Source organism: Tricharina praecox (assembly GCF_024521635.1).
Source record: "Tricharina praecox strain CBS 144465 chromosome Unknown BZA05scaffold_27, whole genome shotgun sequence".
Taxonomy (NCBI): domain Eukaryota; kingdom Fungi; phylum Ascomycota; class Pezizomycetes; order Pezizales; family Pyronemataceae; genus Tricharina; species Tricharina praecox.
In genome coordinates, this window is record NW_026250429.1 from 332,996 (window position 1) to 350,313 (window position 17,318).

The window sequence follows — 17,318 nt, forward strand, 5'->3', positions numbered from 1 at the left end:
ATTGATTATCAAAAGTCTCATTCGCTCTTACGGATGTCATTCGTTGTCATTAGTCTCATTCGATCTTCCGAGCTCTCTTCACTCTTTCAGGCTTCATTCAACCTCGCAGTTCTATTCACTTTTTCAGGCTTCAAATCGTTCCCAAAAGTCTCATTCACTCTTCTCGGCTCTATTCGTTCCCAAAAGTTTCACTCTTCCTAAGTCTATTCACCCTTCCAGGCTCCATTCAACTCCCACCTCTATTCGCTCTTCCAAGCCACTCAAACTCCCAAATACCATTCACTCCTCGAGGGCACATTCGCCTCCACAGGCTGTATTGACGCTTCCAAAAAAAAAGTCATCCACTTCCCTTAGTCTCGCCCACTTTGAATGCCCCAACCAGGCTCCGCCCAGCGCAGTCTCGACTGCATTCTCTCACTGTCCGAGCCATCATAGCCAATACGTACGCCACGCAGGCTACTCTCGACTGGCACCGTGGTTTTCCGGTCTCGGCGTGGAAAAACTTATCGAGCTAGGCTGAATGGTTGCTCTATAGTGATTGTTAGGACTCGACGCGGTTGTGGCTGCGTCACTTGTTCGCACTGCGGATTGTCGCTCGTTCGCAGAGTCGTGTGTGCTTCGAAGTTCTTGAGAGCTGAATTCGTTGGCAAAAGTCTCATTCACTCTTCCCAACTCTATTCACTCTTCCGGGCTTCATTCGTTACGGAAAGTCTCATTGTGGGAACGAGTGTGTTCCTGTGAGTAGTCCACTAGCCGCCCGGAGGACCGGTGGTGGGTGCTTGGAACATTCGGTGCGGTAGCGGGTCCAAGTTTGGTTTCTTTCTCTCTCTGTGTCTCTCTCTCTTGTACCGGTAGCTCCTAGACACGAACATCACTTTTTCCCATCTCCATCGTCCCAGTGATCTCCACCCCGAGCCCTTCCAACAGGAGGTATTCAATGTGGTGGATTTTTCTTTGGAGGAGGAGAATTGCACGAGATATCACTCGCCAATGATCGTACCTAGTGCGTTGGACTCCGTCCCGCATTGTTTCCGTCGTTCCGTCTGTCATTATGTTATGTACGAGTGCGTAAGCTCTCTCCGGGAGGGGAGAGTTATATTCACCACCTCCTCGTCGATACTCCGCCCCCCACTCCGCCCCGCCCGGACCTCAGCGGGCAGTATTCCCGCCGGGAGCGCACAAACATATCCCCTCCTCGAGAGGGGAGACGGGGGGGCGCTTTCGCTTCGGGCCGCACATACACAGGCCGCACACACACGGGCCGCACTACCTAGTACGGCAACGGCACAGGCACGGCACAGGCACGGCACAGGCACGGCACAGGCACAGACATACGGTAGGTACAGCAGAGGTACGAACACCGATGACGCAAGAATCAAGATACGCAAGATACTCTACGCAACCCCACGCCCCGCCCCGCACTGCCATCCGGCTGGCGAGTCCATTACGTACCTGATGTATAGAGTATATACTCTACTCTACCCAGCCAGCCAGCGGGGTCGTCACTGCTCTACTCTTTTACATAGGTACATCTATCCATCCATCCATCCCCCACCGCCATCGGTCCTAGCCCCTCCCTAAGCCTATGCGCGGTCGATGTCGGCCTCCCCCCTCCCCCCTCCCCCCTCCCCCCGCCACCCCCACCCAGCCCCTGGACGATGGACCGGACGATGGACCGGACGATGACCCGGCCGATGGACCGATCAACGCCACCGTCGCCGATCACCGCGGCGATCCCACGTAGTTAGATCATGTAGGTACCGGCGACTGTCTTTTTGCCCAGCTGGAGCGAGCGAGCGAGCACATATCAGGGTCCTGTGTATGATAGTGTGGAAGCCGACTTCCCCCTCCCTCCCGCCTTCTCACCTCTCCCACCCCCCCCGCCTTGCCCTTCCCGCACCGGGCTATGCACTACTCTGTACACACTCAGGTTTTCGTTTCCGTTTCGCCTGGAACTGGTGCTGGTGCTGGAGCTGCCCTGGTCCCTGGCCCTGGCCGCTGGGTCTGGCTGCTGGGTCTGGCTGCTGGGTCTAGGTGTGACATCACAGACATCACAGACATGACAATGCTGGCCCCGACATCACAGACTGGCCCCCAAATCTCGAATCTCGAATCCCGAGTCCCGAGTCCTGGCGATCAAGTCCCGAGTTTCCCCACCTTGGTTCCAAGTTTGATTTCAGTTTCGATTTGATTTCAATTCCATTTGATTTCGATTCCATTCCATTTCTCAATTTTGCATTTCGATTCCCTTTTCCCTTTTCCCTTTTCCATGCTACCTACCTACCCAGTTTCCCATGTCCCAACCCCTCCCAAAATCCGCGAATTGCATCCTTCAATCTTTCAATCTTTCAATCAAGAAAGAAAGAACCCAGAAAGAAATGGAGAAGAAACCGAAAAAGAAACGAAAAAACCCCGCCTCCAAAAAAAAAAAAAAAAAAAAAAAAAAAAAAAAAAAAATCCTCCTGGCCCCGCCCCACCCATCCTGACCATTCGAGTCTGAGCTATGTCGAAGCTATACTGACAGCCCCACTATCCATCCCTCCATCCATCCATCCATCCATCAATATCCCATCCCATCCCTTCAAACTTCATTCAGAAGATCCTAAACAAAAAACCACCCGCGTTCTAGAGTATGTAAAGCCGAGTTAAGTTGTGTCCAGCAGCCAGCCAGAAGGCATCAAAAAAGTAAAAAAAATCGAACGAAACTGAACAAAACTAAACGAAACCGAAAACAAAAGCGAAAACAAAAAGCAGATGAACCACCGACCGACCAGAAACACATGAACCCCCCCTCCCCCTCCTCCTCCTCCTCCGCCGCACATACCCAGGCGGGCCAGTCGCAAACACAGTCGCAAACATAACGGGAATGACGCCCAAGAGAAGAAAGAAAGAAAGAGAAGAAAAGAAAAGAACGTAAAACGATGGCGAACGATGATGATGACGAGGTTGAAAACTTTTGAATAACGTATGTGCTTGTGTGTGTGAACGATGATACTTTGTTGAACAAAAACTGAAACTGAGACTGAGTTTCTCATCAGTACGAAGTAGCATACCGACACACCGACACATCCAACGCCATCAACCAAACCACCACCCCATATCCATCTCCACCGACCGACAGACCCCTCCCCATTAAAGGAAAGATACATAAAACAGAAAACACCGTGTCGAAGAAAGAAAGAAAGAAAGAAAAAAAAGAAGATGGAACAAAGAATGAACAGAGGTAAAAGCACAGAAACAAAAAACACCCCAAACCCAGTTAACCCATCATGATCATGAACAAAAACGGCTACCAAACTTAATCAACAATCTCCCAAGAACAGAAAGGAAAAAAATAGTAAAGAAAACCTCCGCAGAAAAGGGGAGGGGAAAAAAGCAGCGCACATTGCTGGTATAGGTCAGAATTACAAGAAACGAAGAGCAAAACCCCGCCCTCTAGACATGAACAGTAAGAAGTACACCGTGGTAAACAAAGGAAAGCAGAAAGAAAAACCCCGCCTTTATAAGGTGACGGCAAATAACCGAGGCGCAACACAAAAAGGGAACTGAACAAGGCAAAAGCACGCATCGGCGCTGCCAATAGAGAACAAAACTCAAACTCGGCCTTACTGTTTTCCTTATCCAACGAAGGGGTTGGATACTCGCTGCCGTGTTTCTGCCGCATGTAGCCAATGCTTTTCCGATACCGAGAGCCCAAATTTCCCTACCAAATGACAAAACCTAAAAAATGGATCAGAAGAAAAAGAAAGAAACAAAGAAGTGTAGACAAGAAGAAAAGAAAAAAGAAGAGAAGAGAAGAGAAAGCAAAAAACGTCCGAATGAAAACCGAGAAACCGATCCGAAAGAAATGACGATGTCGCAAAAAATCCGGACTCGAAGGAAGTGAGGAACGATGCATCTCAAACTTTTATGATGGCCAAATTTTATGGGATGTGCCGAGGAAAAAAATGCGCCGGGGGAAATCTTGGAACAGTAACAGCAATCCTGTATTACTCAGGCCGTGATGGGTTGGCCGTAATTAGCGTTGGCAAAGAAATTTTCGGTAGTCTGCTGTCGGCACTGGAAGCAGCCGGCAGCAGTGTGGCCGTGGTGGCTGTGCCACGCGTGAGGGTGATAGTTCGCGATCGGCGGAAGCCTCGAGAAGGTGGGGGCAGGCTGTGGGGGGTTTCCGTACGGGACCGCCGCCCATCCAAAGTGGTGGTTCTCCGGTGTGGTGGGTCCGGTCTCGGGAGCTGAAGGGGGTGAGTAGTCGGCCGGGTTCCAACCCCAGTATCCATCGGAGGGCTGTGTGGGCCGCACCGGAGGCAGGTGGATCGACCGGTCGGTCATGATGGTCGAGTGCGGAGGTGTGTACATCGACTGCTGCTGCTGTTGCTGCTGAACAGGGTAGGGCTGGACCGGTGAGAAGGTGCTGTGCGACCGAGCCCGGATGTTCGTATCGATGGGGGCAAGGGCGAGGGCCGGCGCAGCGGCAACAGCCTTCCTTTTGACCCAAGCCTCCCACGTGTTCTTGTACTGGCTGAATCCCTTGGTGCCTTCAGGGTCGATGTGGAGGTTCCACCGCATCTCCTTCAGCCACTCCTTCTCCAACGCGTTGAGCTCCTGCACGGGAATGTTGGTGACTTCGGACCATGATTTATTCTGGAAAGTATTATCGTCCAAGAATTTTGAGGCGAGAAGCAGCGAGATCGTCAAGAGACGATACACGTTGTTGTCCTGTCGGGTCATCCCGGGCATCTGTGGCTGTGCCATCCGCTCTCGCAGATAGCAGAGACCGAGGAGAATGGTGGAGCTCGGCAGCCTGGTTGACGACAGGATCTGGTAGACAAACTTCCTGTAACTTGGCAGCAGCTTGTCGTGAGTCATCTGGCCGAGGACCAGTCTCTGCGCCATGGTGCCGACGAAATCCGTCATCTCCTCCATGTCGTAGTCGAGGTGAGCCGAAACACCACCGGTCGGCTTCTCCTCCGCTTGCTGAGCCTGCTGCTGCTCCTGCAGTCGTCGCGCCTCCTGGCGCGCGTGGAGTTCGGCTGCGTAGCTCTTGCCGCCCGGTATCGTCGCTTCGATGCGTTGCTGGGGGGCGTAGTACTGGCTACCCGGGTGAGTGATCCCGGGAGGCGGAAGACCAGCGTAACCGGACTGCTGCTGCTGCTGCTGTTGAGGGTGGTGGTATCCTGCCTGGGGAACCCGCACGAACGAAGGCATGATCTTGCGCCCGTATGCGTCGACATTGATCTCGTAGAGTCCCTTTTCAGGCACCGGAAGACCATGGGCTCCAACGGGGTACTGGTGCTGGATCTGCATCCCACATCCCGCATACTGCTGCAAGTATTCTGGGGGGGTCAGGGGGTGGCCGGGGTGGGGAGGATACATGCACGGCATGTTGTCGGAGATGTCGGTTCTGGGGGATAAGATGACCGTGTGATATGACGCCACTCTACCAGTGAGAAGATCGACCTCATTAGCCATGGTATGCTCAAAGTTGGCCACAGAAGAAGCCATGATCGAGAAGTTCCTCAGCTGACGGAACTCACCAACAGTCCTTTTCTACCCTCCGAAAAAGCGTTCTACGGCGAGCGTAGAAAGCGCTTCTTTAAAAGTCGCGGATTATCCTTTCGTTTATTGCCGACTGTCCATTCAACGATGTCGATTTACGAGGAGAGGGATAATCGGGAGGATGGATGGGAAAGGTTGCGACGATGGAGCGGAGGCGATCCGAGAGGAGTGGGAGGAGGAGAAGGAGTGGGAGGAGGAGTGGGAGGAGGAGTGTGATTTGTGGTGGGTGGAGGTGGTGGTTGAGGTTTGGTGTGAGGTGGTGTTTAGGTAAGGAACAATGAATTCGTTAAACGGGAGGAGACGTTGATTCGCGGGTGGATGTGTTCGAAGGATATCCGATCAGACCGGAAAGCGGAGAAAAATGCGTGAGTGTGAGTGAGAAAGAGAGCGCTAAAAAGAAGGGATTTTGCTTGTCGAAGCGGTGGGGTGCGATTTCGATGATGCTGTTGGGGGATGTGGGATTTTTTCTTCCCTGCGGCGTAATGTGTCGAGTTTCTAAATTAATAGGTCGACAACTCGTAGCTGCAGAAGGTGGATCGAAAGTTCCGAGAAGAACTTCTGAGTGATGTTTTTTTTTTCGTTAAACGGACTATTGAAAGCCAATTGCAACAGCGAGGGGGAGAAGATGTTGGTCGTAACGATGATTATCAAAACCAGCGAGCAGGCAGTAGGGGAGAGAGGGGAAGGGGGATAGGAGAGTAGGAAGATGAAGATCGAAGTGGGAGGGTTCGGTGGTGGAGGAGGTAGGAGGAGTGGTGGTGGTGGAGGAGGTGGTGGGTGGTGGTGGAGGAGGTGGTGGGTGGTGGGTGGAGGGAGAGGAGGAGGATGATGAGGGAGATGGTGGCGGCGGTGATGTAGGGGACGGACGGGGGTTGCGAAGAGAAGTCGTCCGTTGGGGTTGGGTCCGCGGACTGGGGGGGGGGGGCTGTGGGTTGGGTTGGGTTTTGTGGGAATTGGTTGGTCGGGACCAGGAAGAGGGAGGTACGTCAAGACAGGATATTGGATTCGAGTCTGAGAGGCTGATTTTCAGTCTCGGTCGGTCCTTCTCGTTTCTTCTTCTCGTCTTCTTCCACTTCTCGTCTCGAGTATTTGTTCCTTGCCAACTGACTACCACCACACAATTTCGCTGCCAGAGGCCGAACCGAACCGTTGAAGATCGGAAGTGCCGGTTACTGCTGCAGTCGCTGTTGGTGCTTTTTTTTCTGCTGCTGGGCTGGAAAGTTTCTACGTTTTTACTTTATATATTTAATTTTGCGCGCGATGGTTCGGAGTGGTTCTCTTCTCGATTCCCAGGCGGTACGTGCTTCGATGTGCAAATGGAAATGAATATAAAAAAAGAAAGCGAAAGCGAAAAAGAAAACCCAACCCAGAGAACACGGAAGAGAGGAAATGCGGCTTTGGTTTGAGGAGCGGAGGTGTCTCTCTTGCACTCGACCCGGGAGACGAGTAGGCAGGGAGAACGGGCGAAATGGGAGGAGAGTGAGTGGGGGAGGAGGAGGCGAGGAAAGTGAGTGAGGGAAAAGAGATGACGGAGGGTCGAAAGAGGGAAAGGAAGGAGGACCCTGTTCGTCAGCGGGCGGCGGGTACGAAGCTGGTGGAGGGTGGGGGGGAGTCAACTGGGGGGAGGGGAAGGAGAACAAGGTGATGGGTGGTGGTGGATGGAAAGGGAAACGCTCGGTTCGGGGAGCAAAGAAAGCACCACGATGAGGACCAAAGGTAAGTGGGTAAAGATATACTTGGTTACATATCCCATCGACGAAGGCTCCGAAGCGCGAAGGCACGTTGACGACGAGCAGGCCCAGGCAAAGGGCAAATGACAGGCACCAACGCGAAGCCCCCGACGACCTCCGACGACCAAACGGTCAAGACAGCCAGACGCACAAGCCGTAGCAGGAGTAGCGGCAGGAGTGGCAGGAGCAGCAGCAGGAGCAACTCACCACCACTACCCACCAACCCCAGCCCCAGCGACAACCAAGCAAGACGCACGCAGCACCACCGCAGGACCGCAGCACCACCACCTCCACCACCACCACCGCAGCACTCCCCCTCTCCAAGCCATCCTAATCCACACCGTGCCATACCAGACCAACCCAAGACGAGACGACTTTACTTTCGACTAGGGGGAGATGTGGGTGGTAATCATATGTAGTGGTGGTGGTGGGCGGGCGGAAACTGGTAGGGGTGGTGTGTATTTTGGTTGTGAGTGATCGATTGAACGTAAGGAGGGCAAAGCAGAGGTACCGGAAGCTTCGCTGAGGGCATTCGCCTCACCGCGAACGCGTAAGTCGAAAGCATACGGCAGGTAGCTCGAGGACGAAAGACTCAGGCCAGAGCCAGAGCCGAGCCAAAGCCAGAGCCAGAGTAAAGACAAAGCCAGAGATGGAGTCAGCGAGATGCATCGCGACAAGCCAGAGTGCTCGGTCGAATACGTGGCTTTTGATATTTCCACGCCACAGAATGGAAGTATGAGGGCCGACAAAGTTACACACGGACAGTCGATAGCCACCACCACCATCATCATCATCACCATCACCGATAGATGGAAGGTATCTAAACGACGCTTGTGAGTGAAAAGCGCGAAGAGAAAGAAAAAAAAAGGCAAAAGATCGAAGACCTTTACCTTCTGCGGAGCACCCTACTCGAGAGCACTCTGCTATTCTAGTAAAGTAGAGTCCACCTCCCGAACTCGGTCCTCCGCTAACCCGCAGAAACAAATCCGAGAGAGTATTTTCCGACCACCCTGCGAGCTTTGCGTCTGTCTGTCTTCCTTAGCTGCCGTTGCTGTGCTGCTGACTGGCGCCTGTTAGTTGCGCTCGTCAACCTCCCACCCCCTCCCTCCCTCATCTTGTTTGGGTGACGGCTCTTGCATGCGATCCTAAAAAAAAAACTGTGACTCCTGTCACCCCCCCTCCCCTCTCCCCCTCCTTCGTCGAGAGCTGCCACCCATCACCCTACCTACCGTCCACCCACCCACTCCAGATACGGATGTCTGGAACCTGGCCTGGCTGCTCTCATTTGTCCGAGCGTCTTGTCTGGAAGGATGGGTGGATGGATAGATGGGTGGATGGGTGGATGGGGGTGGATGGGTGGATGGGGGGTGGATGGCACTGCAGGACCCGCGCCCGTGAATGGTGGAGCGAAATATGTATTCATGGCGGCACAAAACAGAACGATGGCTGCCGGGAGCGAGCGAGAGGGGAAGCACTTGAAGCAGACACCCAAGACCGACCCCTTCGAGGCGGTGTGCGCTGCGAATGGGAGCGGCTGGGTCGGCGGCTTGCTTGCCTGCCTGCTGGGTTGCTTGCTTGCTTGCTTGGTTGCTTGCTTACTCCCCGAACGTCGAGCAATCACATCGAGCCGTGCGACGAATACCGGTAGTGCGCGCCTTCCTCTTCTTCTTTGCTCTTCCTCTTCCGCTTCGGGATGTATGTAGAGCACTCTACCACTTCCCACTCATCGCCGTCATCACCAGAAAGCGTGCGGAAAACGTTTATTACCCTTCCTTCCATGTTTTTTCTTCTTTCTTTTCGGGTTTGCCATCGATCCATCTCTGCAGCGCGGATAGAGTAACCACGCGCTGTTCTGGTTGGCCGGTTGGCCGGTTGGCTGAGTGACCGACTGGACCATGGGTAGATGTGTAGGGAAGTGGAGTAGAACGGTGCAACATAGAGTGCTCTGTGATGCCCAGATCGCCGCCGCCGCCGCCCCACCACCTCTACTACCACCGCTATCACAACCACCACCAGCAGCAGCACCAACCATCACTACCACCATCGCCGCCACCACCACCACCGCTTTTCTTCCGCACCTCTTCCGTCACTCCGTTCACCCTCCTCCAGCGAAGCGAGCGAGCGAGCGAGCCAGCAAGGAAGATTTGGATTCGCTGATGATATTTTCCTGATGAAGAGAAAAATGCGGATTGATATCTAATCGAGGAGGAGAGAGCTATCGGAGCTTTTGGAGACTGATTTTTTTCCACGCTCTAACCAACTACCTAGCCGAGAGTGGAGTAGCGTGCGTATGCGCAAAGGATGAAGAAAAAGGTGGAGGTGGTGGAGGTGGAGGTGGAGTGGAGTTGGAGGTGTGATGATGCTGCTGCTGCTGATGCTGATGCTGATGCTGATGCACCGCCCCTCCCTCCCCACCGCGCGCGCACGTCCACCACTAGGTAGAGCACCTACGTCCGCCTACCGCCGCACGCCCTGTCCTGTCCTGTCTTGTCCTGTCCGGTCCTGTGGACATCGGATGTGGCAAAGAAAGCATGAAGAAAAAAATGCGGACATCGATGGATGACTCGATCGAACCTGATTTCGAGGATACATACCGGCAACGCGGCCACTACGGACGATGGACGACGAATGACGGACGACGAAGGACTCATGACTTGACTCGGACGTCTTGATCTGTTTATAGTGATCGGAGGAGCGACGGAGAACGCGTATGAACACACTGCGCACAGCTTGCCTGTACTCTACGTGTGTATCGTAGGCCTTCACGCCCGGCGAGTTCCACGCACAAGTTTGTGGCTCCCCTCCCCCCATCCTCATCCATCCCAATCCATTCGTGTGGCCGATAACCCGGACGGTATCTATCTATCGTGGCTTTCTGTGTGCTTCTTTAGGTGCTCTACATACTCTACAATTCTACTCTGCGCAGCTCTGGATCCCCACGAAAACGAATCCTATCCTAGCGGCTACTGCACACTAACCATGGCTTGGAGCGGAGTACCCAGGGAGACATACATATCATACATATCATACATCCATACATGAAGAAAATGCTCGCTCGCAGAGTCATGGAAAAAATGATCTCCGGGTGTCGGCGGTCACATCACATCAATCATCGTGCATGGCAAGTAGGCAGGCCGGTATGTAGGCAGGCAGGCAGGCAGGCAGGCAGGCAGGTAGGTAGGTAGGCAGGCAGGTAGGTAGGTAGGCAGGCAGGTAGGTAGGTAGGCAGGCAAGTTGCCATCCATCACGATTCACCACCACCACCACCACCATTAACACCACCCAGTACCACCCAGCACCACCACATATAGCCGAGGAATGGAGCTGTGCCGGCGCGCGCGCAAGGAGAGGAAGGGAGGTCGAAAGAACGTGCCCTCTCCTCTCCGGCAGTGTCACCAGGTGCGGTCCCCATATGTACCCATAATATGGCGATAAATTACGCACATGAATCCATACATTACCATACATTACCAAACATAACCCCATTTTGCGGGGAAAGAAAGAACCGACGAGAAGGAAAGAAAGAGAGAGACACACGAAGCGGAAGTTGGAACAAGAGCGCGGTACTTGCGGGTTCAGAAGAATTCGGAAATATAAACAAATGTTGGATTATTAGATGGTAGCAGGTAGCAGGTTGAAGGGTCGGATCGAGGAAACAAAACAAAACAAAACAACATCTGCTATGTATTATAGCTATGCCCCCCCCCCCCCTCCCCACCACCACCACCACCACCACCACCACCTCCCCACCTCACCCCCTTGCATTGCTCTATGCTCTATGCTCTAGATATGCTCTATGCTCTATTCTCTATGCTTGACGCTCTATGCTTAAAGCTCCTTCGATCTTCCGGCCGCGCGATGTGATGTGATATGGTGATGGATGGATGGAGCACGGTGGAGTATCATGGATGGGTGGTAGATGGGTGGTGGATGGGACAGGTGACTTCCGCGTCGTTCATTCTTCGCCCCCCCCCCCCTTCCCCTTCGAGGGGAAAACACTCAACTCAACTCAACTCAACGTCCGGGACGAAAGTCGAGAACTTCCGATAGTCAGCCAGGCGGGGAAACTGACTTCTCGATGCCACTAGAGTACTACTGACTAGTACTCTACCTACTACTCCTGCACTTGGGTCGTCCATCACACACACACCCACACACACATATATCTACACACACACATACAGCATCGGCTCCGCGGCTGATGAGGAAATGCAGAGGATATCTAGAAAGACAGAGAGAGAACATGGTGGAGAAAGAACATGGTGGTAGTGGTGGCGGGCGGGGGCTTCCGTTCCGCTCGCGCTCGTTTCCCCTTGCCCTGCTTCTGCTTCTGCTCCTGCTTCTGCTTCTGCTTCTGCTACTGCTTCTGCTGGTCAGCGCGCGCCCTGGCCAGAGGCCCTGAAAACACGCACCGCACCGCACCGCACCCACCGCGCTGCACCCCAGTGGGGTACGGTACCGGTAGTATGTATGCCAAACCTCCCACTCTAGATACTCTATCTAAAGTATCTTGTTCTTGTTCTTGTTCTCTCGTCGCCGTTTACTCTAGATCCCTGGACCTCCAGAACGCGGAAGGGAAGGAAAGGAAAGGAAAGGGCTCGAAATACTCCCCACTGCACCACCCTCCACACTCCCACCCTACGGTACTCTACTCTACGACGTAGAGTTCCCCTCCCGTAACTACTTACTTACGACGCAGGAACGAACTGCTCCCTTTGTTTTAGCGTTCGTCACTCTACTCACTCCACACATCACCTACATACCCAAGGTAGAGTATGTAGAATATGTATTTGCAAACTGAGCATCCGCAGCACCAGCAGCAGCAGCCCCGCACCCGCACCCAAACCCGCCTGTGGTTTCTGGATTCAACGACGCCTACATGTACACGGAAAGTATATGTCATGTCGTGCTGGTGCTGGCCGGTGCTGGGCGGGTCGTGTGTGTCGTGGGTGTCGTGGGGAGGGGGGAGGGGGGAGGGGGTGGCGAAATACATATCGTACATATCATATCTAGAGTAGGTAGAGTATCTAGAGTAGATACATACTCGGATTTTGGATCGTCCTCCGCGGGCTCCGCGTACTCCGCGTAGATAGTTACTCGGCCTACGCGTAGAGGCGTGGAGGGAGGACGATGATAGTATGTAAGCCGTGGACTGGACTGGGACGGACACATACACACATACATACGGTACATACATATACAGGTACATACATATCTACATACTTCTTAGGACTGGAGGGGACAGATGTAAGAATGAGTAGGTATCTATGTAAAGATGTAGATATGAGATAGCCGCCGCGCGATTTTCTACGAGCTTGCGAGCGAGCGAACGAAAGAACGAACGATAGCCATGCCTGCGCTGCAGACCCCGGGAAAGTTCAAGCATGAACGAAGGGGCCTGCGATCGACTGGCTGGCTTGTTAGTGGTTGGTTGGTTACTTGGTTGGTTACTTGGTATGTACCAGCACCCGGGCGGCTGGCTGTAATCTGGTCGGATAGAGTATCTACTTGGTACATAGAAAATATATACGGTACCATCTACATAGGACCTGTCTTTGCTCCCGTGGCCCGCCTGGAGAAGATCAATAAAACAAAACAATAGACATATGTATACAGTACGGACTGGAAGAGGACTGGAAGATGAGGCGCCGGGTGGGCCGCTGTGCTGTTAGAGTACTTGCTTGCTTAGGTACCGGTATGTATGTGGCTGTTGTTGTTACAGTGGATTATGTACTCACGTGGCTGGGGTGTGGACGTGGTGGTGGTTGTGGTGATTGTAGTAGATGTAGTGGTGGTACTGCATGAGATATCACTCATTTTACAGAGTCGGTTTGCATAACTACATATATGCAGGCGACCGTCAAAAGACAGGTACACGCTTTCGGATTCCTGCGTATATGATCAATATGTGCATACGTGCGGACGATGACATGCACAGTTGCGCCGATTGGTCTCGCTCGCTCGTTCGCTCGTTCGCTGTGGGTTCGCTGCGGGTAGAGTACTCTGGGTACCTAGACTAGGTAGACGAGACGAGACGAAGAGCGAGCTCGACTCACGAGTTCGCGTAACTCGGTAGGCCTGAGTTTCTTTCGATTGCAGGCCAGTTGATATCGCAAGGGGAGACGTGTACTGTTCTCTCTCCAATGTTCATGTGCACTACATACGATACGGTCACATATAGTACTATATACATAGCAAGCCTCACAGCACAGCACAGCACAGCCTCGAGCTTTGCGATTGCAGGACCAACACACTCACGCATATCCCATGTCCGGCGTCGGAGATGTGGTGCCTTATGAAATTATTAACCAAACGGTGCCTGCACGGGTGCTTTGACCGCTTTGCGGGTGATATGCTGTGAAGAAACTGGGGGGTGGTGTTACCCGGTTTTCAATCGCTCCAACGCGACTCCACACCGTGCACCTCATCAAGGGCAAGGCTTCGCGTCTCCCGGTGACGAACGAACGAACGAGCAGCACGCATCAACAACAACTACGACAAAAGCGACAAACGCCTGTATACAGCACAACCACTACCACCGCAACCACCCCGCCACCACCGCAACCACCGCAACCACCGCCACATACAACGCGCCCAACCTAATAACTCGCAACGACAACTGCGCCACCCTAGTAATCTCTCGGACCAAAAAGTAGGGTTATTATACCCACCCCAAAAGCCATCTGCAATGCCTCGTCGAAAATCCCAAGGTACAGTTAACCCCGATGCGCATCCCGCAATCTTGACATCACCCCTCCTCCCCGCCACCCCATGCGCACACACGAACAACGCAGACTAAAGAGTGATCTACCAACCGACGCAAACAGCCGCCTCCGACGCCCCTCCTCCAGACTTTGCAGGTTCGCGCTCGCCGACCCCGGGCTCGACCATCGGCACCGGCGCATCCACTCCCGCCGCAGATGACACGCTTGCGTCGAACCCCCCGTCGCCGCCCTCCTACACCCCTGCGCCTGTTAAGCGCAAGCGTGGGCGTCCGTCGCGGGCCGCCATAGAGGAGCGCAATCGCCTCTCGACACCGCGCGGCGGTAGCAATGCCGATGGCGGGGACCTCGACGATACCGGCTCGGACGCGGGCAATCACCATCCGACGCCGTCGTACAGCACTCGCGGGAAGCGGCGGGGGCGTCCGCCGGCGCCCGGGAAGGGGAGGATCAGTAGGGGCGGGCCGAGCCACTACACGCAGGTGCCGCTGGACAAGGATGGGAATGCGCAGAGCGTGTTTAACGACGAGATCGTGCTCGACGAGGACCCGCTGGGGCAGCAGAAGGTCGACGAGAACGGGTACCTCCAGGGCGGCCGCGAGTACCGCTGCAGGACCTTCACCATCACGGGTCGCGGCGACAGACTGTACATGTTGTCGACGGAGCCGGCGCGCTGCATCGGCTTCCGCGACTCCTACCTCTTCTTCCAGAAGCACAAGCAGCTCTTCAAGATCATCACCGAGCCGAACGAGAAGTACGACCTGATCGGCCGGAACTTGATCCCGCACTCGTACAAGGGCCGCGCGATCGGCGTGGTCACCGCGCGCTCCGTGTTCCGCGAGTTCGGCGCGCGCATCATCGTCGGCGGCCAGCGGATCATCGACGACTTTTGGGAAACGCGAGCGCGGGAGGAAGGCGCGATCGAGGGGGAGATCGCCGATCCGGAGGACAAGCTCCCCGGCCCGGGCGAGGAATACAACCGCAACCAGTACGTGGCGTGGCACGGCGCATCGAGCGTCTACCACACGGGCCAGCCCAGCGTTCCCACCCAGAGCGCTGCCCAGCAGCAGCAGAAACGAAAGAAGATCATCATCACAGATATCAACTGGATGGCGGCGCACGCGCAGGCCTCGCAAACGTTCAACCACACCCTTCGCGTCTTCCGCCACAATAATGTCCCCGAGTTTGGCGTCTACGAACCACACTCGAACCAGATGCACTTCCCGCGGGACACGCAGCCGACCCTGGTCCGCTGGGCGCGCGTCGTCGACACTAAGGTCACCCCCGACACTATCGTCGTCGACGAGGTGCTCGAGACCAGGCCGTGGGTCGGACACGGTCTCGGCGCTACTGTCGGTGAGCTCACGGACGGCTTCGGGGACTGGGATGACAGCTTCATTGATGCGCTCGAGACGGAGGAGGAGAAGGAGGCCGTCAGAGCGCAGATGGCTATGGAGGTGAAGTGGGCGCAGGTCTGGGGTTGATTCCGATTCCGATTTTTCATTGTATGATTTTACGGGGTGGGGGATGTGTGTTGTGTGTATGTCTATGTCTCTATGTGTGTGGGATGGTGTGGGATGGTGTGGGATGGTGTACCTAGACTACGCTTTTCACTGCAGCTTTTTTTCTCTTTTTACTTATCTAGTACTTGCTCACCACTTTGCTTATGCCTTCCAATTCCAATTTCTCTATTTCCATTTCCATTCCCCCCTCCGGGGCCTCGTTCGCTGGTGAGGTTCACCGTACCTATGTGAGCTTCAAGGTTGACATGCTGAGCCACGCCAGACTGTCTACCTAGGTCCTATAGTATTGCAATAGATGACTGCGCCCATTCCATTCACATTAGATACTCTACATCAAACCCCCTACGTGTCGGTCCGTCCAATTACTTTTTCTTTTTTTCCGAGGCCTGAGGAGGCGCGAAGGGGTCTCCCAGTATGATAGAGAATGCGAATGCGGGGTTCTATCTCTGCCCCCTGAAACGTCTTCTGGATGGTAGGTACTGTCCCGAGCAAACTACCGGTTCACCTCCCACTATGTACATACAGCGAGTGAGCAGACGTGAGCAATCCTGAGCAGGCGTGGTAGTATTCCGTGGTAGTGGGTAGTTGGCGACGAATATTGGTCCGGGCCACGGCAGATCACTCGCAACCAACTACCGGGAGCTGGTGGTGCCGACCTCGTATCCTCGAATGCGGAAAGTTGCTGCCCCCCTCCCACTTGAGACTGCGCTGGGCTGGGCCTGGATGGGGCATGCGAAGTTGGACGGGGCTAGGGGAGTTGGTATGGCGGGATGGCTAGGAAACGTCAATATAGCTCGTGAAAGCGAATGTGACCGAGGTGGGTGAATGGGAGTTGGGGGGTTGAGGGGGGGTGGAAGAGTGAATGAGACGTTTTGGAATGAATGTACCTGGGAGAGTGGATAGCTGGGAGGTTGAGTGGGGCCTGGAAGAGTGCATAGTGCTGGAGAGAGTGAATAGACCTAGGGAGAGTGAATGAGACTTTTGACAACGAATGAAGCCTGAAAGAGTGGATTGAACTGGGAGGTTGAGCGGGGCCTGGGAGAATGAATAGACTTGGAGGGTTGAGTGGGCTCGGAAGAGTGAATAGAGCTGTGAGGTTGAGTGGGGCCTGAAAGAGTGAATAGACCTTGGAAGAGTGAATAGAACTAGAAGAATGAATGCAACTTATGATAATGAATGAAGCCCTTAAGAATAAACAAGGCCCATACAACTCTAATAACGATCGGCAATCTACACAGTGGGAGGATATTCCCCAACCACCTCCCCTCCGCGTCGAGCCCTGAAGATCGTGTTGGAGAAACCTTCCAACCCAGCTCGATACCTTTTCCACGCCTTCGACCGGAAGACGACGAGGCCAGCCGAAGATAGCCTACATGGCGTCCGTATCCGGCTGCGATGGGTTCGGAGACAGCGTGTGAGTGAAGTCGAGACTGCGCTGGGCTGCGCCTGGGTGAGGCTAGAGGAGTGGGCATGGCTAGGAAGCGTCAATACAGCCTGGGAAAACGAATGTGCCCTGGGTGAATGAATGAGTTGGGAGGTTAAGTGGGGCCTGGAAGCGTGAATGGACTGGGAGGTTGAGTGGGCCAGAGTAGAGAATAGAGTTGGAAGGCTGAATAGAGCTCGGAAGAATTAATAGAGCTGGATGGTTGAGAGTGAATAGAGCTGGTGTAGGAACGAGTGTGTTCCTGTAAGTAGTCCACTAGCCGTTTGGAGGGCTGGTGGTGGGTGCTTGGAACATTGGGTGCTTGGAACATTCGGTGCGGTAGCGGGTTCAAGTTTCCTTCTCT

General features: G+C 54.2%; 5 protein-coding genes across 5 annotated transcripts; 1 reads left to right on the forward strand and 4 right to left on the reverse strand.

Annotated features, from left to right (window-relative positions):
* Positions 1-2,447: 2,447 nt before the first annotated feature.
* Positions 2,448-3,410, reverse strand: BZA05DRAFT_149373 (uncharacterized protein). Its single transcript, XM_051478986.1, has one exon. It carries the CDS (start codon positions 3,147-3,149, stop codon positions 2,646-2,648), a length of 504 nt encoding a protein of 167 aa, XP_051336349.1. The 5' UTR covers positions 3,150-3,410; the 3' UTR covers positions 2,448-2,645.
* A 583-nt stretch (positions 3,411-3,993) lies between these two features.
* BZA05DRAFT_342548 (uncharacterized protein) lies at positions 3,994-5,382 on the reverse strand (the record flags this gene model as incomplete). Its single annotated transcript, XM_051481034.1, has 1 exon — positions 3,994-5,382. The coding sequence occupies one exon, from the start codon at positions 5,380-5,382 to the stop codon at positions 3,994-3,996; it is 1,389 nt and encodes a 462-aa protein (XP_051336350.1).
* A 1,831-nt stretch (positions 5,383-7,213) lies between these two features.
* BZA05DRAFT_408379 (uncharacterized protein) lies at positions 7,214-7,651 on the reverse strand. The gene has a single exon (XM_051484703.1). The coding sequence runs from the start codon at positions 7,633-7,635 to the stop codon at positions 7,297-7,299; it is 339 nt and encodes a 112-aa protein (XP_051336351.1). The 5' UTR covers positions 7,636-7,651; the 3' UTR covers positions 7,214-7,296.
* BZA05DRAFT_408380 (uncharacterized protein) lies at positions 7,517-8,168 on the reverse strand. Its single transcript, XM_051484704.1, has one exon. The coding sequence runs from the start codon at positions 8,084-8,086 to the stop codon at positions 7,673-7,675; it is 414 nt and encodes a 137-aa protein (XP_051336352.1). The 5' UTR covers positions 8,087-8,168; the 3' UTR covers positions 7,517-7,672.
* A 5,806-nt stretch (positions 8,169-13,974) lies between these two features.
* Positions 13,975-15,492, forward strand: BZA05DRAFT_427038 (chromatin remodelling complex Rsc7/Swp82 subunit-domain-containing protein; the record flags this gene model as incomplete). The annotated part of the gene is made up of 2 exons (XM_051486042.1): positions 13,975-13,996; positions 14,207-15,492. The coding sequence occupies 2 exons, from the start codon at positions 13,975-13,977 to the stop codon at positions 15,490-15,492; spliced, it is 1,308 nt and encodes a 435-aa protein (XP_051336353.1).
* Between the last annotated feature and the right edge of the window lie 1,826 nt (positions 15,493-17,318).